Source organism: Neoarius graeffei, chromosome 1 (assembly GCF_027579695.1).
Source record: "Neoarius graeffei isolate fNeoGra1 chromosome 1, fNeoGra1.pri, whole genome shotgun sequence".
Lineage (NCBI taxonomy): Eukaryota > Metazoa > Chordata > Actinopteri > Siluriformes > Ariidae > Neoarius > Neoarius graeffei.
Window position 1 is genome coordinate 61,075,313 of NC_083569.1, and position 27,355 is coordinate 61,102,667.

The 27,355-nt window shown below is 43.6% G+C and overlaps 1 protein-coding gene across 3 annotated transcripts in view; it reads right to left on the bottom strand.

Moving 5' to 3' along the window:
* Positions 1-125: 125 nt before the first annotated feature.
* Positions 126-27,355, bottom strand: part of mtm1 (myotubularin 1) — a 134,334-nt gene continuing 107,104 nt past the window's right edge. For all 3 annotated transcript variants that reach the window (XM_060935982.1, XM_060935990.1, XM_060935999.1), the window contains exons 13-15: positions 12,003-12,116; positions 10,733-10,909; positions 126-2,114 (exon numbers count right to left, since the gene is read on the bottom strand). In XM_060935982.1, coding sequence (XP_060791965.1) covers positions 1,935-2,114; positions 10,733-10,909; positions 12,003-12,116 — 471 coding nt within the window. In that variant the 3' untranslated portion in view covers positions 126-1,934. The remainder of the gene's footprint in view (positions 2,115-10,732; positions 10,910-12,002; positions 12,117-27,355) is intronic.

Below are 27,355 nucleotides of genomic sequence, written 5' to 3' on the forward strand. Positions count from 1 at the left end.
CGTAATTCATTGTAACTATGTTAGTAAAGGTATAACATGGATCGCTCATGGCTGTCTTGATTATATTTTCCGAGACAGAAAAAGGTGTCAAACACGTAAGAACTGAAAGGCATGTGCAGGTCATGTTTAGATGTGTAAAAATCTTTAAATTAATTTAATCAGCATTATTTACAGAACAAGAGGCGGTCATCAAACAGTGGAGTATACATGAGGGAGAACAGAAAGAGAAAAGATGGATCCCGAAAAAGGCCAAAGATGTCAGATAATATCTCCATGCCACAAAAAAAGGGAAAGAAACAACATACACTCTTTCACTCAGTTTTACACTCACAGCAAACAGATTGAGAATGAAACCTCCCTAGAGCTGAACGCAGTTCTCACATCTCTATAAATGGTATAAAGCAAATCTAAATGCCCAGTAAAGAAATATGACATCCACTAATTATCAACAGCTCAACCAATCAAAACAGATTACTCTTTTTTTTTTTTTATAAAACTGTCAAATTTTACACTGAATAAAATAATTATATTTTACAACAATAGAAGTTCCAACAGTAAAATAGGCTTTTGTTGAGGTAATTACATCATTATGGTGCTTGTACAAAATAAAAAATAGATTCTCCCCCCAAAAACACAACCAACAGTAAAGTGTTTTGTGTTCGTTTGTTTTTTTTTTCTTCTCCTCCTCACAATATGGTTTAAACTTTATCTCCTCATTGAGGCCAAAGACTTCAAAAGGTCAGCTCTTCTGAGGCAGCATTAGTTATGGCACCCAGGTGCCCTGGTGAGCTGCTCCTACATGCGTTCGGTCTCAATGCCGGGTTTTGGCGACAGAGAACACGGACACCGGAACAGCTCAAGAGGGCAGCTTCTCCCAAATCACTAGCCTTAGTTTCAGCTCTAATGGACTATGCAGCTTCTGTCCACAGGAAGTAACCTGAACGTGAGCCGAAGACTCCGTGGCGATTGTACTTTATGTATTTAAAAGCATAACCCAAAGTCACTGGTGCAGGGTGACTGGAGTGTGACCCTGTAGATCGGAAACGGAAGCCAGAAGAAATGTTTCTTTCATTGCCACTGATGCCACCTGCAGAAAAACAATCGTTTTGCTTATAAAATGTCTACTTGAGGTTGCAGAACACCTCAAATAGAAAAGGCACAGAACTGGTCTTTGTAGCCCCAAAACCCTGGTTCTGTATTATAAGCATTTTAGGACAATTGTCCTCCCACTCTGCATACATCGATTTTGAACAAACAATACCCTGAATGCTTGAAATGCTAAAACTACACTCGCACTACGTCTTAACTTACTCAAGACAAATGCTATGTGGTCAAACACTTAGGTTCATGTCACAGGTTTGACAAAGTCTACGACACAGACAACTTGCAACCTCTGGATGATATCGAACTGAGCGGAAAACAGACATGCAAAGGAAATGGTTCTTCCTGAACCGTCTGCTGTTTCCCAGGCAGTTATGACAATGAGAAATTAACCATACAAAACTTGCCACCTCTCTCTCTCTCTCAGTAAATAAAACTCACTTATACTCAAACCATGTCGTAAAGCATCATCACACTTTTTCCAAATCCACTTCACACTTACGGCCTTGTGACCATATCAGACAAACTGACACCTCCGGCGTACATCACATTCTTATTCCTGATCCTTTATGGATTGTTTTTTTTCTTCACCGTATGCACAGTCCAGGAAGAGCTATTACCAACAACACACACAAAAACATTCCGCTGCGTCTTTAAGGCTTCTTGTTCCCCCCCCCCCGACTGACTTTTATGAAGGCCGTGCTGTGACATTATTGCATAATCGCATATTTTTCTGTTACTGGTTATCGCTGACATCACTACTAACAGCGTTATAATTATTACTATTGCTATGTACAAAACGTCCTGCGTGTTGAGTGCGTGTGTCTGTGACATCAGAAGGGCGTTTGCAGGTGCGTGAGGTGCTGATTGGGAGTGGCAGCGTTCGGGGTGGAGCTGTTCGTCAGGTGGGTGGAGGAAGGGGAGTCGTCGGAGAGCTGCAGTTCCTCCAGTTTCTTCAGGTACTGATCGCGGAGTGCCAGGAGCTCCTTGTAGCGCTGCTCAACCGGGCTTTGCTGCCAACACACACACACCAAATCTTATATCACAGTATTTTCAGAACAGTGAGTAAACACTTTTTTTTTTAAATGGGAATCAAAAATCATTTTGGAAAGACTTTCAGTTAAACAAGTTTTAATAGAGGACCTGGGTTAGACGTGTATGCACATAATTTAGGAGAGGATAACTCCACTGTTCTAGGCTAACTTGAACCCAACGAACAACTTGGGACGTGTGCCAAAATTGCTATCCAGGGCGAACAGGCCGAAAATTACCAATCCAAGATGGCTGCCGGTAGCCATATTGAAAATATCAATTTTTGAACCACTCCCCACAAAAGTATGTGCAATGCCTCATTTTATGGGTTTTTGGGTATGAGGAATCCATTAGCGACATCATTTTCATGATTGAAGGAAAAAGAAACAAGCTATGGTCAAGGCAAGGTTTAAAAAAAAAAAACACCAAAAATTGGCCAAAATTGCAGTTTCACAGAAAACATGAGAAGACCAGAATAACCCCACCTCAAACATGAAATCATGGAATTGGGAGACCTATGCACATAATTTAGGAGAGCATAAGAAAACAAGCATTTTATTAATATAAAGAAATTGAAAATACAATCATAGTATTATGATCAAGGGAATGCTAATTTAAAGTGAAAGATACAAAACAAATCTTATTACTCTAGTAGGCAGCAGGATCTTGAGAGCCTAAATGTTTAACAGCCAGCAATACAACTTTTAACAATCACATTATTACTGTTTATGTGCCACATAAACCAGGGTCAGGAACATGAAGAGGAACACAACAATATCGTAATACCGGCAGCCATCTTGGATTGGTAATTTTCAGGCTGCTTGTCCCGGATGGTAATTTTGGCACACATCCCAAGTTATTCCTTGGGGTCAAATTAGCCTATAACAGTTGAGTTATCCTCTCCTAAATTACAGTGCTCAGCGTAAATGAGTACACCCCCTTTGAAAAGTAACATTTTAAACAATATCTCAATGAACACAAACAATTTCCAAAATGTTGAAAAGACAAAGTTTAATATAACATCTGTAACTTATAACGTGAACGTAATGTTAATAATATAAACTTAGATTACACATTTAGGGCGGCACGGTGGTGTAGTGGTTAGCGCTGTCGCCTCACAGCAAGAAGGTCCTGGGTTCGAGCCCCGGGGCCGGCGAGGGCCTTTCTGTGTGGAGTTTGCATGTTCTCCCCGTGTCCGCGTGGGTTTCCTCCGGGTGCTCTGGTTTCCCCCACAGTCCAAAGACATGCAGGTTAGGTTAACTGGTGACTCTAAATTGACCGTAGGTGTGAATGGTTGTCTGTGTCTATGTGTCAGCCCTGTGATGACCTGGCGACTTGTCCAGGGTGTACCCCGCCTTTCGCCCGTAGTCAGCTGGGATAGGCTCCAGCTTGCCTGCGACCCTGTAGAAGGATAAAGCAGCTAGAGATAATGAGATGAGATGAGATTACACATTTTTTTTCAGTTTTACTCAAATTAGGGTGGTGCAAAAATGAGTACACCCCACAACAAAAACTACTACATCTAGTACTTTGTATGGCCTCCGTGATTTTTAATGACAGCACCAAGTCGTCTAGGCATGGAATGAACAAGTTGGCGACATTTTGCAACATCAATCTTTTTCCATTCTTCAACAACGCCCTCTTTTAGTGACTGGATGGAGAGCGATGCTCAACTTGTCTCTTCAGAATTCCCCATAGGTGTTCGATTGGGTTCAGATCAGGAGACATACTTGGCCACTGAATCACTTTCACCCTGTTCTTCAGAAATCCAACAGTGGCCTTAGACGTGTGTTTAGTCATGTTGGAAAAGTGCACAACAACCAAGGGCACGGAGTGATGGTAGCATCTCTTTCAGTATAGAGCAATACATCTGTGAATTCATGATGCCATCAATGAAATGCAGCTCCCCGACACCAGCAGCACTCATGCAGCCCCACATAAGGACACTGCCACCACCATGTTTCACTGTAGGCACCATGCATTTTTCTTTGTATTCCTCACCTTTGCGACACCATACAGTTTTGAAGCCATCAGTTCCAAAAACATTTATCTTGGTCTCATCACTCCAGAGTATAGAGTCCCAGTAGTCTTCATCTTTGTCAGCATGGGCCCTGGCAAACTCTAGGCTGGCTTTTTTGTGCCTGGGCTTTAGGAGAGGCTTCTTTCGTGGACGGCGTCCATGCATGCCATTCCTCTGCAGCGTACGCCGTATTGTGTCACGAGAAATAGTCAACCCAGTTTGGCTTTCTACTTCTTTAGATAACTGCAGTGAACTTGCATGCCGATTTTCTTCAACCTCTCTCATCAGAAGTCGCTCCTGTCGAGGTGTTAACTTCTGTGGACGACCTGGATGTCTCTGTGAGATGGTTGCAGTTCCATCTTTCTTAAATTTTTGGACCACTTTTGCTACAGTATTCTGATAAGTAAAGTTTTGCTGATCATCTTGTAGCCTTCACCTTTGTGGTGTAAATAAATTATTTTCTTTGGGGAATTCTGAAGAGACGAGTTGAGCATCACTCTCCATCCAGCATCCAGTTACTAAAAGAGGTCGTTGTTGAAGAATGGAAAAAGATTGATGTTGCAAAATGTCGCCAACTTGTTCATTCCATGCCTAGAAGGCTTGGTGCCGTCATTAAAAATCATGGAGGCCATACAAAGTACTAGATGTAGTAGTTTTTGTTGTGGGGTGTACTCATTTTTGCACCACCCTAATTTGAGTAAAACTGAAAAGTGTGTAATCTACGTTAAACAGATGTTATATTAAACTTTGTCTTGTCAACATTTTGGAAATTGTGTTCATTGAGATATTGTTTAAAATGTTACTTTTCAAAGGGGGTGCACTCATTTACGCTGAGCACCATATGTGCAAACATGTCTAAGCCAGGTCCTCGACTATTTGTGGTGTCTGTTACAACCAGTGTCGTCATTAAGCCTCATCAGTTGGCATTATAGCCCCGGGTATTTTCACCCTCAAAAAAGTAAGAGATTAATATAAAACTGAAACAGATCAGAACTTGACTTGCAGCATCTGAAGATGGAGGGGGGGGGGAACACGGGGGAAGTGGGGGCATAATGGAGTGCTGCACAGTGCACATTCAAAATTTTGGTAACCGCCAACAGAAGAAAATTCAGAACTGGTTGGAAGATGACTTCAAAAAACAATACTCCACTATTGTTGAATTTTTTCAAGATGAAAACAGATGGTAAGTCATCGACCGTGGGTGAACATGTAGAACGCATCAACTATGTAACCTATCGAATTATTCTGAAGCACAAAAACTGCTCTGTATAGCCTGGTTATGTTGAATTTCCAGCGTAGGGTCTGTATGATTAGTGTGCCAGGCGAGCTCAAAATTTCCAGTAGTTTAATGAATATCTATAGTGGTCGTCTATTTGCCCTAACAAAGTTTAACAGGTCAACAATTTATGTTCCTGTAAACACCAATAGTTGCCCTGGCATAATTTAATTCTATGTTTTAATGCTACACGTAAGCCTACGCAGAACCAGCCAGCCTACCATACCATAGTCCGCCTTTGGCAGACATTTATGTTGTCCAGATACTACAAATGAGCTGCGGCAGTCAACTGAGCCTGGATGAACTGGAGAAAATGGTGCGTGTGAGAGAGTCTTGGAAGACATATTTATATGATCATAGTCTTGTGAGATGTGACATCATCTGGCATTTTTAAAAAATGTTGTAATATAATAATGTAGTTTAGAATTTGTTTTTGTGGTCCTACAGGAGAGAAATGATGTATATGTTATTAACCAGCTGGGAGGTCCGTATCATGAAATACCGTGACAGAGGTCTTGAAAGTGCTGAGCGAGGCCCTCTAGGCCGAGGTCACGGTATTTCACCATACGGACCGACCTTAAAAGGATAGTTCGGGATTTTTGACATGAATCTGTATGGCATCCCCATCAATAGTGTCGTGCAAACACACTGACTTACCCCTGACAGCATCCTGTGAGTCCAGTTCTTGTCCAGTTTTGGTCCAGACGAAAGTAGTCCGGCAAGTTTGTTGGGGTCACGAAAGTAAAACGTTTTTCGTCTCAAAACAGTGTGTGTTCAAAAGAGTGATATATTTGCATCACAAAACCGTTGCCAAATAAAAAGTCAGACCTCGAAATCGCTTGGCACTATTTTCTCTCCCTTCTCATCAGTGCGCGCTGCCGCCAGGTGACAGCCACGGCTGTTTCATTCATTGTTTACTAGTGATAGGAATTTCGGCTCTTTTTCGGGAGCCGGCTCTTTTGGCTCTTCTTACTATAAGGAGCCGGCTCTTTCGGCTCCTGAGATTTTATTTTTGATTTAAAGGAATACGCCACCCCCAGATGAAATTGAGTCAGTCCCTAGAGTTGGATGAGTGAGCCAAAGTGTTTTGTAGCCGACCCAGCCATTGCCCTGATCTATAAACGCCCCGGTTAGCTTAGCTTAGCGTAGTCGCTGTAATCCGGCGTGTCCAGCTAGCATTGTCGTTGCAAAAGTGAATTAAATAACTCAAGATTGTTTATAATTATTTCTCATGACTTGTACAGTCACATCGAGTACACATATCAATGCAAATTAACACGAAGGGATTTACTAGACCAATTTATATCTGGAACTATTTTCAGCCACAGCACAGGCAAAGCACCGCTGCAGGCGCAAAGACACCGCGCAGCGCCTGAAAACGGGTGCGCAGCGCCTGAAAACCCGTTTTCAGGCGCTGCGCGGTGTCTTTGCGCCTTCCTTTTCCTACCTATTCCTTTAATTGCTGCAATTAACTAGTTAATTCTGATTCTATTTCTCCTCTCAGTTATAATCTGTCCTGCTTTTGAAAAGATCCTCTCTGGGGGGACAGATGCTGCCACTATACACATCCTCCGTGCCATCACGTGTGTAAGCTGTGGATAGAGTGCAGCCTTGGTCTCCCACCAGCTTAGTGGGTCTGCATTTCGCTGTCACCTGGCGGCAGCGCGCAGTGATAAGAAGGGAGAGGAAATAGTGCCAAGCGATTTCGAGGTCTGACTTTTTATTTGGCAACGGTTTTGTGATGCAAATATATCACTCTTTTGAACACATACTGTTTTGAGACAAAAAACGTTTTACTTTCGTGACCCCAACAAACTTGCCGGACTACTTTCGTCTGGACCAAAACTGGACAAGAACTGGACTCACAGGATGCTGTCAGGGGTAAGTCAGTGTGTTTGCACGACACTATTGATGGGGATGCCATGCAGATTCATGTCAAAAATCCCAAACTATCCCATTAAGCTGGTAAATAACATATATATATTTTTTTTCTTTACCAAATTCTAACAGAAAACGAGAGTGCCCGAAAGGGAAAACCGAGCTGAGCCGCCATTTTGAATCCTCATTCACGGCTGTAACGCAAATGGACTCCTCCTCGGTATACAAGTGCACTTTAGTCAAGCCTTTTGTTAATGGTGTTTATGAGGTAAAGGAGTAGATCTGGAGGGTCCTCAGACAGAGTGTTTTGGTAAACTGGGATGTATGGATGCTGTCAGTCCCCACTCGCTTGCTCACTCGAGTTTGATGACGGTGTAGTGGCTGCTGCTTTATGTCCCGGGGCTCCCTCATGCCTGTGTTTCCTTCTGGCTCTCCCCTTTTAGTTATGCTGTCATAGTTAGTTGCCGGAGTCCCTGCTTGTACTCGGTGCAATATGTATACTGTTCCTACTTATTCAGGTGACATTGGGCATACCTAACAACCTGTGTTTTCTCCCCCCCCAAAAAAAATCTGTCCCTCTGAGTTACATGGAGTCAACAGGAAATCTTTTGGTGGAGAGGGTGGAGACCTCGACTGGCTATCGTAGCCTGCAGGGAATCGGCCGTCAGACTTTCTGTCGCATGTCCCAGACCCAGTGAAATGTAACTGAATTGTCTTGGCCAGCCCTAAGGGTCCCATCTGCATCTCATCATTGCTGAGGAGTGTGCTCCCATCACCCAATCAAGCATCCAGCCAGAGCAGGTCATGATATATTTTTTACCATATTAACATGCCATTGTTGTGAGTTATGCCTGATGTAAAGACACTCGTCTCTGCGAGCCTACCACACAGATTTAATACTTGGCATTTTTAGGGCATACCTAACATGTGTTTTCTCTCTCTCTCTCTTACCCCCCCCCCCCCCCCCCCAATCTGTCCCTCTGAGTTACATGTTGGTCCTGGGATTGAGATGCTGGCCTCTCCTGCCCCTCGGACCTGCTTGGTCCATCCTGGTGCCCTGTGTCTGGTCGGAGTTTTATCGCATCACTCCTGTGAAGGACGGCCCCATGAGGACAGTTGAGGGTTATAGCTGGAGGATGCTCTGGACTCTTACAGTAATGCTTTTATGGCTGAGGACTACAGTTGGCTTGCTAACTTTAGGACTGCGGTTATCATGAACAGTTTTGCACTCAAGTTTCCATCAATGAAGAGTTTATAACATCAACGAAACTGACTTCATGTTAAAACTGTTAATGTTATAGTCATGTTGTCTGTTGTTGCCCAAATGAGGATGGGTTCCCTTTAGAGTCTGGTTCCTCTCGAGGTTTCTTCCTCATGTCGTCTGAGGGAGTTTTTCCTTGCCACAGTCACCACAGGCTTGCTCATTGGGGATAGATTAGGGATAAATTAGCTCATGTTTTAAGTCGTTCAAATTCTGTAAAGTTGCTTTGCGACAATGTTTATTGTTAAAAGGGCTGTACAAATAAACTTGACTTGACTTCCATGGCAGGGAAAAAAAAAAAAAACCAAAACTACATTTTGCCGCCTATGTCGTCCCCTATTCATACAAAACTGAGTCATTCAGGATTCAGCCATGTTTTTGCTCACCGTTAGCAAGTTAGAGGTTTTTAGCTTTCTCCTGAAATGTTTCCTTTTATTTCTTCTTCCTCAGGGTAAAATTTATAAGATTTTTTGATAATCTTACAAATAAATCTTATAAAAAAAGATAAATGTTGACAAAAAAAAATTCTACTAAGTTTGTTGTTGTTGTGAACAAGTGAGTCGCTAGAGGTCCGTAACTGGGGTCCATATCGTAGGATACGGACCCGCTCACCAGCCAATCAGAGCGCAGGATTTGATGGAAACCACACCGGGAAAAAAAATAAATATTTGCATTAAACTGATGATAAATTTTACTAGTGATATTTAATAGTCAATTGACGCCTCAGTTTGCTGAAACATTATGGGTGTTGATGATAATTACCAACGGGAGAAAGAAACTGAAGTGAACTACATAAATTTAAAAAGAGCAGTGCAAAATTCAGTAATAAAGATGGCATAAGCTTTGAGTGTGTGATGATATTTCTTGAAAAGTTAGATATAACCTCCCCAATCTATCAATGCCAATCTCCCTTAAAAAATACAAGCCCCAGGAAAACCTGACTTAGCCCCTGGTTTTTTCAAGAGCTAGAAACGGCACCTTAAATTGTGAGTTTTGAACAGTCTGTAAGCTGGAAAAAAAAAAAAAATCACAGGACAAACGACTCTCCCTGAACAACAAATACTCACTGTGCGACAAACTTAATATCTGTAAACGGAGCCGATACGGAGGATCTGTATAACGGCAGAAATTGGCATGAAATCCTGGATGATGACCAATCATTCTTGATATGCTGGTACTTTGTCTCTTCATAACTCTGACCTCGATGGATATGGAACTGATGGAAATACACCAGCTCGAGGAAACACCGCAGATGGTCACTATGTACTGGACAAGAAACTCGCGTGTCATGCGCTCTGTGTTCAATTTACTACGCAACGCAGAATGCTGACTTACAGCGGTGTGAATAAACACACTGGCGTGACTGCAACAGTTTACAAAAGGCCAAGTCTTAGTTTTCACTGCTACACCATCTCCCACTACCAAAGTGATTTACACATAACGACTGCAATATTCCCTTCAACCACCAGAGGGGAGAAGAGACAGCAATAGTGCAGAAAAACACAATTCCTCATCGCTCGTTTTTGCTGCCAAAGGTGATCAACATTGATTGGCGCTGCAGCAGTTGATATTGCTAAAGCACAGCGATTTTAAAACTTAATTTCGGCTCAGATTTCTAGAAAAATAATAAAAGAACTTGCTGACTCCAGAGGCCATCAATAAAGATCTACAGAACGAGTCTCAGCACCATAAATGGCCGAAAATACTAAAGAAAATCGGTGAACATCATGAAAACGGAGTGTGTTCATGCTGCAGGTTTGCGATTGATATTTATATTAGTGATTGTACAGTGAGCACGACAGAACTATGAGACACTGAGCGTGTGCGAGCGGCCATGCGCGTGCATGTCTGTTGCGGAGATAAGGCAGTGTGAGCGGCAGCTCTCCGTCGTGCCAGTCAGGACGTAATTAAACTGGGGAAAGAGGATTTTCTGCACCACTGAAGCTGAGAGGGTGGAGGAAAAAAAAAACACACACACACACACACACTCTCCCAAAGGCAATAACAAAGACACAGAAAAGAGGACATGAACAAGTATGCACACAAACAAAAAGTTTGCACACTAAAAGCACCTTGTATACTCAGAAAAACACATTAACATGTAAATGTGCCTCAGCAGCCCTTCAGCTACCAAAGCTAAATTATCATCTTAATATCTTCATACCTGGTGCCGTATGCGAGGGTTCCAGCGGATATAGTAATTCACCCACAGCTCTAGGTGGCGCATGCTGGCTACAGGGTAAAGCACGCGGCTGGACTCGTGTGTGTAAAAGGGATTCGCATAGGACGACACGTCGTTGTTTATCAGAGACCACAGGGACACCGTCTTTGACCGGACTTTCTGGGGGAGAAAAGAGAGGGAAAGAAAGAAAAAAAAAAAAACCACACACACTGAGCAATTTCAGTAAGACACACAGCTAAAATGCAGAAACCGATGATAAACTCCAAGTGTTGTGTACATGCATGGATATGGCCAATGCAATTAGATAGCTGCATCAGTGTGCATTGGACCACCAGTGCTATTAGGCAAAATACAACAGAGGATCAATGAGCATTTATGAGGAGTGAAAGAGAAGCCCAGCTCTCAGACGTGGAAAGCACCGCTGAGGTGTGCGAGTGTGACATGAAACTGCATTCTGGAACACAGTTTTTGTTGCACTTGGCTCTGTGGGCCACACAATCAATGTTTCATCTCCCTTAAGTGCACCCTACTCCGATTTAGATGCACTGAAGCGTACCGCATGCTCTCCTTCACACAATACGAGAGAGAGAAAGAGCACAAAAGCCAAAATTATCTCATCTCAAAACAAGCTTGTGATGGACAGCGGCTGCAATGATCTCTTTATTAGTGTGATATAATCTCTAGCCAATGACCATCATAAAGTCTAATTGACGAAATCTCATCTCATCTCATTATCTCTAGCCGCTTTATCCTGTTCTACAGGGTCGCAGGCAAGCTGGAGCCTATCCCAGCTGACTACGGGCGAGAGGCGGGGTACACCCTGGACAAGTCGCCAGGTCATCACAGGGCTGACACATAGACACAGACAACCATTCACACTCACATTCACACCTACGCTCAATTTAGAGTCACCAGTTCACCTAACCTGCATGTCTTTGGACTGTGGGGGAAACCGGAGCACCCGGAGGAAACCCACGCGGACACGGGGAGAACATGCAAACGCCGCACAGAAAGGCCCTCGCCGGCCACGGGGCTCGAACCCGAACCTTGTTGCTGTGAGGCGACAGCGCTAACCACTACACCACCGTGCCGCCCCTAATTGACGAAATCCCCTTTAAATATTTATTACTATTTTGTGTAGATTGATGCCATACAATATGAAATAAGTTCATTTTAGTTCCAAGTTTTAACACTATTTATTTAAAAAAAAAACAACACACATAGAATAGTGACCAGTGTTTCGATTTCTTACGAGGTTTTCACGGACACTCTCGCAGTTGTAGAGGAACGTGCCAAAGCGACAGCTGTACAAGTGATCCAGGACTGTGATGAGAAAATGCTCGTTGAACTCAAAGGCCGTTGGGAACTGGAGGAAGAACAGAAGAAGAGTCTGTCAAATGCAGTTTATTAAAGCTAGGTGATATGATCCAAAAAAGATTACCTATTAAAAAAAAAAAAAAAAAAACACATGATACTTGATTACATTTTATGGACATACATCATGCTCAAATTGTCTTTGTAACAACAACAGCAGCAGCGCAGCAATAAAACACACACACAAAAAAAACCACCCTTGAAAAGATGAATTGTAAATTTTATTTATAAAGCAAGCAAGCCAAAAAAAAAAAAATAAATAAACACCACATGTACTTTGTGTCATTTAGGGCTCGGAACTACTGATCATAAGGGTGTATTCAGACCAGGATAGTTCGATAGTTCACTTGCTTTGGTCCGAACCAAATGTTTTTTTTATTTTTTCATTTTGGTGCGGTTCGCTTTCACACTGTACATTTTAGTAAGCGGACCAAAATCTGTCAACAAAGCCACGCGCCCTGAGGTCGTTCAGCTATTGGTCAGAGACGACACGCGCACAAAGCGTTCAGTTCAAAAGTAGTTATGGAGGCTTTCCGTGCTGTTATTCTTTTTTAATCTCAAAGCTATATGTTTTTTCCAGTTTTTACTGTTTTCACAATTGTGCGATTACTATGCTGTTGTACAAGTAATTTATCAACGACGACGACAAAGGGCAAGGTGGCTACGGAGGATAGCGCTGATGAGCGCACATCATGTTGTGACAGTTCTGGCTCTTCACGCAATAGATGAATTTCTTTTTTGCGTCGCTAGTACCGCCACTTTTTGAAAGAATGTCCCTGATTTTAATGTAGGTCTGACGGAGTTTCTTCACTTTTAGCCGACATTGTTCTGGGGAGCGCGTGAACCCCTTCTCCTTCATTTTCTCACTGAATACAGCAAACACGTCGGCATTTTTGTGTGTTCTCTCCAAAAGCTCAGATATGTGGACATCTGCCCATATATCCACAAGGATACGCGTTTCTTCCTCGGCCCACGTTTGCCCCCTACTCATTTTTTGTACTCTGTAGTCTAGCCTACCACTGGTCTGAATGACTGTTGTAAGGTTCCCTTGACAACCGAAACAGTGTTTGCACTTTGCGGTGGAGTGTCAAGACTCTGTTTCCCATAATGCTCGACAAATGACGGAAGCTCCCAAGGTACAAAAAAGCAAAACTGTCGGATTAGGTCCGGTCTGCTTTCACACCTCCAAAAGGTCCGCACCAGGGTTCCTTTGGTCCGGACCGAGTCCGACCTTGCAGCTCGGTCTCGGTCCGCTTGTTTGGTCCAGACCAGAGTTCGGTGATTTGTATTCAGACCAACGCAAAAGGTCCGGACCAAGGGACATTTGGTTCGTTTGGTCCGGACCAAACAACGTAGGTGTGAATACGCCATAAGACTCAAATCCTGATACTGCCAGACGCCACTGCTGATGCTTGTCCGAGACCTTCACTCTGTATCTGTTCAGCTCAATCCTAAATCCCTTTGGATCGCTGGCTGGTGAAACATGGACGGCGTGGCTCTATTGCCTCCCATTATATAGAAATGAAGCCAAAAAGCGTCCACCACGTTGTAAAACTTGGAGCTCGAGTCTGCGCAGTAGAGATGGGAGCAGAAGTCGGGTCCCCCTACTCGTTAGGGAGCTCCGCTCCCTTCTCCCAGTGTACAGTGGTCGAAATGATCAGACAAATATGGGCACGTTCTCAAATTCAGGTTACTACACCCATCCACAGAGCGGACATGGTTTCAGCTGGAGATATTTCATTAAAATGGATGTGTCCAGGAAGGACATTTGAACTGGAAATTCACTGGCAATGTGACTGATGTTACTCCATCATACTGGTGTGTTAATAACTAATTATTTGGGACATATGGCTATTGTGAGTGCACCATAAACTAACTAGCTGACTTTAAAATACTCCCGCAAGTATCCAGAAAAGTTCAAGTGAGTAGGTACATGGAAGTAAATTCTGCGGTGAAGTTAGCTGGCTGGCTACAGCCGGTCTCTGCCATCCAAGGCTGTCGATCACGTCATTCCCAAACACATGCATGCCTTCTTACGAAATGGTAGAGTCACATTAAAAAAAAATAAAAAATCTTAAGGAAAATAAGAGAATGTCTAGATATCAGCAGAGGCAAAACTAACAGTTTGAATTAGACACAGTAGATGGAAAGACAGTTTAGACAGAAGAGTGGCATGGGGAGAGAGGACACCCCTCCCGCCCCCTACTCACGATATAGGACACTATATAGTGAGGACGCTATTTTGTAGTGCTCTCTGAAACCTTACTGAGGATTATTTACACCCTATATAGTGCACTCAAAGTATCCCACAATGCATCACGAATAGTAGTGTACAACCGATGGTCACTAACCAAGCGATATATCCCATCGTGCATTGCGGTCGCGCTGAAAGAAATCAAATCAAAAGCCTCAAATTTGATTTAATACAAGGCAGCGGCAAAGAAGAAAATATTCAGACTTGATTTAAAAAGAACTGAAAGCTGCAGGTACTTTGTATTGATTAATGTGGGAAATGCGCTCAGTATAACATGGATTTAATCACAAAAATACACGCATGTATTTATTTTGAAAACCCACCAGCCGGCTGATCTGGCACGTTTTAATTGTGCGACAGTAGTGACTTAAATACCAGCACGATGGAGTAGTGTCCGAAAGTGTTTTTTCATTTTACTAATGAGCTCACTACTATATACAGTCCTCTATATAGTAATTCCCTATACAGGGAGTAGTGAACGAGTGAGTGATTTTGGATACAGGGATTGAAATGCATGGGGACAGGCGGGGCTAAAAAATTGTACTGCAGCCACCCAGCTAGCAGGGGCGCTAGACCTGTGGTGGCCTGATAAGCAATGACCTTATACCATCATGCGTTGTCCATCAGTCGTCCACATTTCACGAAAATGGCTTTTTCTCCCTCAATTCTTCACTGATTTTTATTCTTTCTGGCAGGAAGCTAGGTCTGCCTGGGGTGTATATAGCTTCTACCCAAATTTGCATAAATTGCAATTAATAATGAGGATATGGAGTAATTAAGCCCTAAGGAGTGTTTTCAACACAAATCGCTTCTTCTTGCTCCATTCTTCACCGATTTTGAGTCTTTCTGGCATGAAGCGAGGGGTACCTAGGGTGCATATAACTTCTACTTATGTCCGCTTCGAGATGACTTGCAAACGAGCTGACAATCACCGGCAGAAAGGAGACGGCGCTCACTGTGACGGAGCACGACATGAGGATGGCACTCAGGAGAGCGAATCCCAGGAGGGAAGCAGGTCTGGATGGGATCTCAGGTCATGTCCTTAAGGCATGTGCTAACCAGCTAGCAAGTGTCTTCACAGTAATATTCAACCTCTCCCTTTTCTCAGTGCATTGTCCCCACCCACTTTAAACAGTCTGTTATAGTTCCTGTGCCTAAGAAACCCCAGCCCAGCTGCCTGAATGACTATCACCCCATAGCCCTAACATCTGTAGTGATGAAGTGTTTCGAAAGGCTAGTTAAACCCCTCATCACCTCCTCCCTGCCTGCTACCCTGGATCCGCTACAGTTTGCCTATTGTCCCAGCAGATCCACAGATGACGCCACTTCTCACCTACTTCACACCACCTTGGCTCATCTGGACACCAAGAGGGGATCCTATGCTAGACTGCTGTTCATTGACTACAGCTCAGTGTTTAACACCATAATCCCCTCCAGGCTGGACCAAAAACTGTGTGATCTCAGCCTGCACCCCTCATTGTGCCGGTGGATCCACAGCTTCCTTACAGGCAGACCACAGGTAGTACGTGTAGGCCGCCAAACTTCATCTCCCCTCACCCTCAACACTGGTTCCCCTCAAGGATGTGTTCTGAGCCCTTTGCTGTACCCCTGTACACTCATGAGTGTATGGCCACTTCAGACTCCAACACCATCATTAAGTTTGCTGATGATACAGTTGTAGTAGGCCTCATCTCCAATAACGATGAGTCTGCCTACCAGACCGAGATTAAACATCTAGCGGACTGGAGTGAGGAGAACAACCTCACACTCAACACCAGCAAAACGAAGGAGCCAATAGTGGACTTCAGTAGGAAGCAGCAGAGCGATCTCCAACCCATCTGCATCAACGGGGCCCAGGTAGAGAGAGTGGACAATTTCAAATACCTGGGTGTCCACATCTCACAGGACCTCTCTTGGTCCTGTCATACCAACAGTCTGGTTAAGAAAGGCTGCCAGCGGCTCTACTTCTTAAGGAGACTGAAGGACTTCAAACTCCCACTCAAGGTACTAAGGAACTTTTACTCCTGCACTATTGAGTGCGTCCTGAGTGGAAGCATCACTAACTGGATGGGAAGCACCACCAGGAGAGACCAGCTGGCTCTCAAGAGGGTGGTTTGCTCTGCTGAGAGAATCATCAGGACCACCCTCCCTAACCTGCAGGACATTTATTCCAACCGCTGCAGGGACAGAGCCAGGAAGATCGCCAGCGACCCCAGCCACCCAAATAATAGACTGTTCTCCCTGCTGCCTTCAGGAAGACGCTACCGACAGCTGAAGGCCAACACTGAGAGAATGAGGAGGAGCTTCTTCCCTCAGGCCATCAGACTGCTGAACTGTTCACAATGATAACAAGGTACACTACTATCCACTACTGCACTTTGGACTTTAAGGACTCGTAACTGCACAATCACCACATTTCTGCCATGCTTCCACTTATTAATATATTCCCCCCCTTCCCCTTTATTTCTATAGTTTTTAATTTATCTTATCTATTTACTTTTACACTCACAACAACCTAAGGTACATAAGAATTTCACTGTAATTACTTGTAATTATATGTGACCAATAAAACTTGAACCCAGATTTGCTTAAATTACAGTTATTACTCAAGTTACGGATTGACTTAGCCTTAGGCTACTATCACACGGTCTCGTATCTTGCCACGTAAGCGGCGTGTGGGTCAAACGCCAAGAAATGAGGCATATTTTGTCCAAAATTAAAGTCCTGTGACATACATGGCGCATGTGTGGCGTTACTGTGGCATATCTGAGGTGTGTATGGGGTTCAAGGGACGGAAAGTTATGGCATACTGAGGCGTATGCTGTGTTGCCGTGGCGTATGATGCGTTGCCGTGGTGTAACCGGTTCATTCTTAAATGTGACGTTGCTGCAGCGTATTTGTGGCGTTCACGCTGCGTTCGTTGTCATTCGTCACAGTCAAGAAAGCATCGTGCCAGCGAAGAAGTCAGGACCCAAGAAGGGCAAGGGAAGACATCAGCCACATCCACCCAGCCAGCCCCAGAGCCACCTTCATCAGACACGTCAACTAAAGCATTCACGGGGCGCACGTGGACACGGAACATGTAAGATGTGTGCTTCAGTGCTCCGAGGCCAAGTGACTATGTAATTCATTTCGGCAGAATATTCCATTTTATAGTTATTTTACTGTATCAGTAACAGTTTATTGAATGCTCGGTCGAGAAATGGCTTCAGGACGGAATAAAACGGGCTTGGGGAAAGGCAAAAAACAACTTTCATCTGCCGGAGATGCTAATGCTATGGATGCTAGCTCGCTACAGGAGATGATTAACTCTCTCAGGGATGACATATGCGGTAAAATTGACTCGCTCTCCACTGAACTGAGGTCTGAAATTGCAACAGTTCGAGCTGAGCTGAAAAGTGCTATAGCACCATTGCAACAGAAAGTTGAAAACCATGATGACACCATCAGAGATTTGGAGCATGCTGCATCCAACCACAGTGACCACTTGAGTGAGTTGGAAAACATTGTACAGACTCTGAGAACTCGAGTGGATCAGCTGAATGCCAAGTGCGAGGATCTAGAGGGGGGTTCAAGAAGAAACAATATTCGCCTGATTGGGATACTGGAAGACGTGGAGGGCTCTAACCCGACAGAATTTGTCTCTGGGCTTTTGCAGGACATTCTTTGTCTTGACCAAAAACCCATCCTGGATAGAGCCCACCATAGTCTGTGCGAGAAGCCTGGCAAAGACAAAATCACCCAGACCATTCATTATTCACCTACACTACTACCAGGGGGCGGCACGGTGGTGTAGTGGTTAGCGCTGTCACCTCACAGCAAGAAGGTCCGGGGTCGAGCCCTGTGGCCGACGAGGGCCTTTCTGTGTGGAGTTTGCATGTTCTCCCTGTGTCCTCCGGGTGCTCTGGTTTCCCCCACAGTCCAAAGACATGCAGGTTAGGTTAACTGGTGACTCTAAATTGAGCGTAGGTGTGAATGTGAGTGTGAATGGTTGTCTGTGTCTATGTGTCAGCCCTGTGATGACCTGGCGACTTGTCCAGGGTGTACCCCGCCTTTCGCCTGTAGTCAGCTGGGATAGGCTCCAGCTTGCCTGCGACCCTGTAGAACAGGATAAAGCGGCTAGAGATAATGAGATGAGATAGGAATCTCGATCTTCCCTGACTACACAACTGCTGTGGCCAAGAAACGCGCACAGTTCGGGGATGCAAAGCGTCTCCTTCGTCCTATCAAAAGGAGTGAAGTTCAGGTTGTTGTTCCCTGCCCTGCTGAAAATGATGTTGCCTGATGGAACACTACACAAATTCGAAGACCCCTTTGCAGCAGTGGATTTCATCAAGAACAAAACAACTGTGAGTAGTACAACAGCCTAACTCCAGGATACAGATGACGGTGAGCCAACGGTGGCCAAGTAAATAGACCATCTATTTGGACTAGCCTACTGACTGCTAAGCTTGAACCTCCTCATTTTCCCTTCTCTTTCCATCTCCAAATAGCACAGGCTAATTTGCTTCGTTTTCTGGTCATTATTAGACCGTCTACGCTGGTTTCTGAAATAACCTAGTCAACATTTTGAGTTGATGTTATATTATTTGTATTTGCCACGCTTATATTGTTCATTTAAGTCACTAGTCTCTGGTAGCACGTCGGCGGCTCTCTTGAATGAGCAAGGGTGCTATTTCAGATTGTTCGTCAATGTTAAAAGGGGATATGCGCGCGTCCTGTTCAGCGGATGCTTTAGCAAAGGATAAATGTGTTTTGTCTTGTCTATTTTTTCTATTTTTATTTTGTATGTATTTGTCGAGGGCGGCACGGTGGTGTAGTGGTTAGCGCTGTCGCCTCACAGCAAGAAGGTTCTGGGTTCGAGCCCCGTGGCCGGTGAGGGCCTTTCTGTGTGGAGTTTGCATGTTCTCCCCGTGTCCGCGTGGGTTTCCTCCGGGTGCTCCGGTTTCCCCCACAGTCCAAAGACATGCAGGTTAGGTTAACTGGTGACTCTAAATTGACCGTAGGTGTGAATGTGAGTGTGAATGGTTGTCTGTGTCTATGTGTCAGCCCTGTGATGACCTGGCGACTTGTCCAGGGTGTACCCCGCCTTTCGCCCATAGTCAGCTGGGATAGGCTCCAGCTTGCCTGCGACCCTGTAGAAGGATAAAGCGGCTAGAGATGATGAGATGAGATGAGATGTATTTGTCGATCATTATGCCTGCCCAAATAGTTTCTCTTCCATGGTTGCGATTCACAGTACTTAACGTGACTCAGTTTTTCAAATCCTGTAATCAAACAGTGACTCATGCCACAGTCTCATAGGAATGACTTGAATTTTGTCAGCTGGAATTGCAGAGGACTAACTGCACCAGTTAAACGTACAGTCTTGAGTCATCTTCGTAAATTAAGAGCACACAATTTTTTTTTTTGTGCAAGAGACACATCTAAAAAAGTGGTGGATCACGCTAGGTTGAGAAAGAACTGAATAGGTAAAATATATCACTCGACATTTCAGGCCAAGGCCAGGGGTACAGCTATCCTCATACATAAATCAGTCCCCTTCATTTGCTCCAATGTCCTAGCAGATCCAAATGGGAGATATATTGTTACTGGGAAAATTCATAGTATTCCCCTCATTCTTGCAAATATTTATGCACCTAATTGGGACGACTATCTTTTTTTTTTTTTAGAACTTTTTTCTCCAAGCTCGCAGATATTGCAACACATTCTCTCATACTTGGAGGAGACTTTAATTGCTGGATTAACCCAACCCTTGATCGATCATCAACCAGAGCGCACACTCCATCCAAATCTGCAAAAACAATTCAATCCTTCATGGAGGAATTTAACATGTCTGATCCATGGCGTTTTCTACATCAGAACAGTAAACACCACTTTTTTTTTTCCCCTCTAATGTCCATCAAACATTCACACGTATTGATTATTTAATAAGTAACAATTTATTACCTTCTGTTCAGTCTGCAACATATAATCCCATAGTAATATCCGACCATGCGCCGATCTCTTTGACAAGAGGTTCTGATGGACTCGATTCAACGCGCCTACCTTGGCGCTTCAACATGCGCCTGCTATCTAGTGATGACTTTGTCCAATCCATCTCCAATCAGATCAACACCTTTATAGAGATTAATAAAACTCCTGATATATCTGCATCAACTCTATGGGAGGCATTGAAAGCGTATCTCAGAGGGAGCATTATCTCATACACTGTTTGAAAGGAAGACAAGGGAGGCCGAATTGTCTAGGCTGATGCAGAAAATTGGTCAGCTTGACATAATGCATGCAGCCAACCCCTCCCCTGATCTATATAAAAAGAACGCCTTGCCCTTCAAGCAAACTTTAATATTTGTTCTACGCAGAAAGAGGAAGAACTGTTACTTCAATCTAGATACAATTATTATGAACAGGGGGATAAGGCAGGCCGCCTGCTTGCACACCAACTCAAACAGGAATCCTCCTCTCACCAGATTCTTCAAATTAGGACCCCTCTAGGCATGACAACAGATCCAAAACAAATTAATGATCACTTTAAGGACTACTACAGCTCGTTATATGCGTCTGAACACCCTCCCGATTCTACCGCCTTTGATCTTTTTTTTTTTTCATTCATTGGACATCCCAAAGGTGGATGAGGAGGCTGCGAGCAGATTGGATCAGCCTCTGTCTGTAGAAGAACTTGGGGCTGCTATGGCCTCAATGCAGTGTGGAAAGTGTCCAGGACCTGATGGCTACCCCATAGAGTTTTGCAGAACATTTTTTCCACTGGGCGGCACAGTGGTGTAGTGGTTAGCGCTGTCGCCTCACAGCAAGAAGGTCCGGGTTCGAGCCCCGTGGCCGGCGAGGGCCTTTCTGTGCGGAGTTTGCATGTTCTCGCCGTGTCCGTGTGGGTTTCCTCCGGGTGCTCCGGTTTCCCCCACAGTCCAAAGACATGCAGGTTAGGTTAACTGGTGACTCTAAATTGACCGTAGGTGTGAATGTGAGTGTGAATGGTTGTCTGTGTCTATGTGTCAGCCCTGTGATGACCTGGCGACTTGTCCAGGGTGTACCCCGCCTTTCGCCTGTAGTCAGCTGGGATAGGCTCCAGCTTGCCTGCGACCCTGTAGAAGGATAAAGCGGCTACAGATAATGAGACGAGATGAGATTTTTTCCACTATTGGCCCCCCTACTCGTCGATATGTATAATGAATCATATACAAAGCATACCCTTCCATCAGCTCTCACTCAAGCCACCATATCTTTGATTCTTAAAAAGAACAACGACCCTTTGGACTGTACTTCTTATCGGCCTATTAGTTTGTTGAATGTGGATTTAAAGTTACTTTCTAAATTATTAGCACTTCGCTTAGACCCTATACTGCCAACCATCATATCCCCAGATCAGACAAGATTTATTAGAAATAGGCATCCATTCTACAATCCAAGATGTCTTTATAATATAATCTATAACCAACCCTCATCTAATACCCCTGAAGCCTTGATCTCCCTTGATGCGGAGAAAGCATTTGACCGGGTGGAATGGGCATACCTCTTTTACACAAGGCAGAAATTTGGCCTTGGACATAAATTTATCACATGGGCTCAACTATTATACTCTGCCCCAAAGGCCTCAGTCAGGACTAATAACTTTTCTGAATATTTCTGCTTACACCGCTCCACTAGACAAGGATGCCCATTGAGCCCTCTTCTATTTGCTATAGCAATTAAACCACTGGCTGTTCTCCTTAGATCCAATCAGGAAATTACAGGCGTATTTAGATCAGGTATAGAACATAAGGTGTTGCTTTATGCGGACGATCTTTTACTCTTTTGCACCGTGTCCTGCTGCAAGACTCTGCAGCACATCGTGAGAGCAGCTGAGAGGATCATTGGTGTCTCTCTCCCTTCTCTTATGGATATCTATAACTCCCGCCTCACCAGCAAAGCCATCAGGATTGCAGGTGACCCCACCCACCCACCCATCTCACAGCCTCTTCAGCCTGCTGCCATCAGGGAGGAGACTGCGGAGTCTCCGGGCCAAAACCAGCAGGCTCAAGGACAGTTTCTTTCACCAGGTGGTCAGGAGGCTCAACTCCCTCCCTGTTCTGCCCCTCCTCCCCCCTCTGCCCCCTGCCACAGATTCTGCCCGTACACCCCCCTGCCCCCCCTTCAGCATCTGACATCATGTCACCCTCACAGTTTCCCCACCCCCCCAACACACACACACACACGCTCTCAACATTCATTCGCACACTGAACTCAGGGTCTGCACATTTCACTTTACCTTGCTCATTTGCACTATTTCGCACTACCTCACCTTCACAGCTATTAGTTTATTGTTTATACTGCTTATTTCATGTTTACCTGCTATACCTCAAATGCCCTTGACTGTTTATTTTATGTCCTTTTGCTCATTATATATATATGTATGTATGTATGTATATATGTGTGTGTGTGTGTGTGTGTGTGTACACAACCCCAATTCCAGAAGAGTTGGGACACTGTGTAAAACATGAAGAAAAACAGAATGTGAAGATTTGCAGTCATGGAAACCCTATATTTCATTGAAAATGGTACAAAGACAACATATTAAATGTTGAAACTGAGAAATTTGATTGTTTTTTGAAAAACATATGCTCATTTTGAATTTGATGTCAGCAACATGTTTCAGAAAAGCTGGGACAGGGGCAACAAAAGACTGAAAAAGTGGTGTAATGCTAAAAAAAAAAAAAAGCTAATTTGATTAATTGGCAACAGGTCAGTAAGATGATTGAGTATAAAAAGAGCATCCCAGAGAGGCGGAGTCTCTCAGAAGTAAAGACGGGGAGGGGTTCACCACTCTGTGAAGGACTGCATGGGCAAACAGTGCAACAATTTAAGAATAACGTTCCTCAATGTAAAACTGCAAAGAATTTGGGGATCACATCATCTATGGTCCATAATATCATTAAAGGATTCAGAGAATCTGGAGAAATCTCTGTATGCAAGAGACAAGGCTGAAAACTGACATTTAATGCCTGTGATCTTCAGGCCCTCAGGAGACACTGCATTAAAAGTGGACACGTGTCTGTAGTGGAAATCACTGTATGGGCTCAGGAACACTTCAGAAAACCATCGTCTGTGAAAACGGTTCATTACTGCATCCACAAATGCAAGTTAAAACCAAATATAAACAATATCCAGAAACACCGCCGCCTTCTCTGGGCCCGAGCTCTTTTACGATGGACTGAGGTAAAGTGGAAAATTGTCCCGAGGTCTGATGAATCAAAAGCAGAAATTCTTTTTAGAAATCATGGACATCACATCCTCCAGGCTAAAGAGGAGAGGGACCATCTGGCTTGTTATCAGTGCACAGTTCAAAATCCAGCATCTGTGATGGTATGAGGGGGCATTAGTGCACATGACATGGGTAGCTTGTACACCTGGGAAGGCATCATGAATGCTGAATGATATATACACGTTTCAGAGCAACATGCTGCCATTCAGACAAAATCGTTTTCAGGGAAGGCCTTCCTTCTTTCAGCAAGACAATGCCAAACCGCTTTTTGTATGCATTACAACTGCATGGCTCCATAGCGAAAGAGTCCGGGTGCTAAACTGGCCTACTGCAGTCCAGACCTGTCTCCCATTTAGAACATTTGGCACGTTATGAAGCGCAAAAAATGACAAATGAGACCCCAAACTGTTGAGCAACTGAAATTGTATATCAGGCAAGAATGGGACAACATTTCTCTTTCAAAACTACAGCAATTTGTCTCCTCAGTTCCCAAACGTTTACAGATTGTTGTTAAAAGTAGAGATGATGCAACACAGTGGTAAACACACCCGTGTCCCAACTTTTCTGAAATGTGTTGCTGGCATCAAATTCAAAATGAGCTTATATTTTTCAAAAAACAATAACATTTCTCAGTTTCAACATTTGATGTGTTGTCTTCGTACTATTTTCAATAAAATATAGGGTTTCCAGGATTTGCAACTCATCTCATTCTGTTTTTATTTATACTGCGTCCCAACTTTTTTGGAATATATACACACACACACACCCCTGTGAGTGTTTAGTCTATGTCTATTTCTTATCTAGAGTGTTTATACTGTTTATTTCAGTTATTCTATTTTTATTTATTGCATTGCCTGTTTGCATCGTGGGTCAGAGAGGACTGAAATTTCATCTGTACTGTATGTTGAGCATATATAGCATCTCATCTCATCATCTCTAGCCACTTTATCCTGTTCTACAGGGTCGCAGGCAAGCTGGAGCCTATCCCAGCTGACTACGGGCGAAAGGCGGGGTACACCCTGGACAAGTCGCCAGGTCATCACAGGGCTGACACATAGACACAGACAACCATTCACACTCACATTCACACCTACGGTCAATTTAGAGTCACCAGTTAACCTAACCTGCATGTCTTTGGACTGTGGGGGAAACCGGAGCACCCGGAGGAAACCCACGCAGACACGGGGAGAACATACAAACTCCGCACAGAAAGGCCCTCGCCGGCCACGGGGCTCGAACCCGGACCTTCTTGCTGTGAGGCGACAGCGCTAACCACTACACCACCGTGCCGCCCCATGTATAGCATATTTGACAATAAAGTTGACTTGACTATATATCAAACCTGTCCGCATCTATACCTGCAGCACTGCAATCTCTTGCAACATTTGGTTCTATATCAGGCTACAAATTAAACTTGAGCAAAAGTGAGTTGTTCCCACTGAATGCTGCAGCTAGAGCATACCCTACCCATCCTTTCCCATTTAAGATAGCAAACCACAGATTTACCTACCTAGGAGCACAGATCACTAGGGACGGGTATCACGAGAATTTTTGTATCGTGATACATGATCAGCCTACTGTGATACGCATCATGATATTTTAGTGCAAGAATGCCATTTATTTTCTTTAAGCAAAACAATTATGTAAGGAAACAAATGTGATTATTAAACAAATGTGATTTAACTATTTAACTAGTTACATGTACTAGTAGTTTGCTAAATAGCCTGTGGGTAAAAGAAGTTACAATGTAGTCAATCTACACAAATTTGAAGAATAAAAAATAAATGTTAGACAAACACTAATGTTTGAGCATAGAGGAAAAAAAAAAAAATATTACAACACATCTGGCAGCTTTTTGTAAAGAATGGAAAAACACGAGTAAAAGGCTGTCACTGCCAGCCAGATATAAGATTGTCTAATCCAGGGGTCATCAAACTACGGCCCGCGGGCCGACTCCGGCCCGCCACCCCTTTTTGACCGGCCCCTCAACCCCCCACCACTTGAACCGGCCCTATGAGGCAATCCCCAAAAGTGGTCATGGCCTATTTTTTAAAATTGCTTTTTGGCAAATAATAACATGTCTGCATCTTGTATTTTGTTGATTTTATCAATTAAAATTGATATTTAGTTATAAAATGAACTATTCATCTTTTCCGAATTTTCGTCATATGCTCGCGATCAAGCAGTGACAGGCAGCGCACACGCAGAGAACTGTCAGTGTTCAGGACAGCAAAATGGCTAGCGGTAAGCGAAAAGCTGACAGAGAGTGCAGAGTTTTTAAAGAACAGTGGACCACCGATTATTTGTTTGTTCAGTGTAAGGACCGTGCAGTTTGCCTTGTATGTAAAGAAAGTGTGCCGGTTTTCAAAGAATATAATCTGCGTCGTCACTACGAAACCCGCCACAAAGAGTATGCTAGTTCGCGAGGGCAAACAAGAGAAGACAGGATTCGGAGGATGAAATGCGGACTGGCTGCACAACAGAATGTATTCCTTCGCCAAACCCAGATCAACCAGGCTGCTGTCCGAGCTGGCTATAAGGTAGCTCACCTACTAGCTACCCATGGAAAGCCATTTACTGATGGGGACTTTGTTAAAGTGTGCATGCTTGCTGTGGCCGAGGAGGTGTGTCCCGACAAGAAGTACAAATCAACAAGTACAAATCCAGCTCACCTACATATACTACTGATTTTGATTCCCATTATTCTGTATGATGCTTTAGTTTTGACCTGTAATTGGCCTACTGCTCATTTCATTTTCACCTTGACCTAAAAAATGTTTATTGAACATGCTCAAATGGATAGGCATAAGAGCTGGCTAGTTGATCTATTGCTCATATTATAATTTCACTGTTTTTTTTTTTTTAAATGTATTTATTTTCTAGGCCTATTTATTTGACCTTTATTAAGTGCTGCACACAATTATTAATATTATTAATAATATCAACAGGCCTACCTACAATTTATAATTTTCCACTCACCTTTGCCAGTGTCAATCACCTCAACTAGGCAGATGTTTCTTACCTTGACAGCTTTGATGTTATTTTTATTAGAAAATAAATAAATGGAATATCAGTGGTATTTCAAATTAAAACCAAGTGTGAAGACTCGATTACTACTTTTGCAAACCACTAGTAAAGATAAACAAATATGTGCCAGGAATCAAGTGTGGGTATAGTAGTGTGGGTATAGTAGTGTGGGTATAGTAGTGGGGATATAGCAGTGTGGGTATAGTAGTGGGGATATAGCAGTGTGGGTATAGTAGTGGGGATATAGCAGTGTGGGTATAGTAGTGGGGATATAGTAGTGTGGGTATAGTAGTGGGGATATAGTAGTGTGGGTATAGTAGTGGGGATATAGTAGTGTGGATATAGTAGTGGGGATGGCTGTGCCAGGCTAGTAATCTCTACTACACAATGAGGCCTGCTGGTGGTCATATTTGTCTGGGTCATACAATTCTGTGTTATATAGCTGACCCGACCCCGGCCCCCCATCACAGTCAGGAACGACAATTTGGCCCCCAGAGAAAAAAGTTTGGTGACCCCTGGTCTAATCAATAATGTCCTACCCCAGATAAAGTCAACTTCACACTGGGCTTCAGCATACTTAAGTTACTGATTTTATTATGATTGATATATTCTACCACATAATGAAATGCAATGTTGTGCTGTTTAAAAAACAACTTGTTTTAAGTTTTATTCCAGTTACGTATTGACGGTCAAA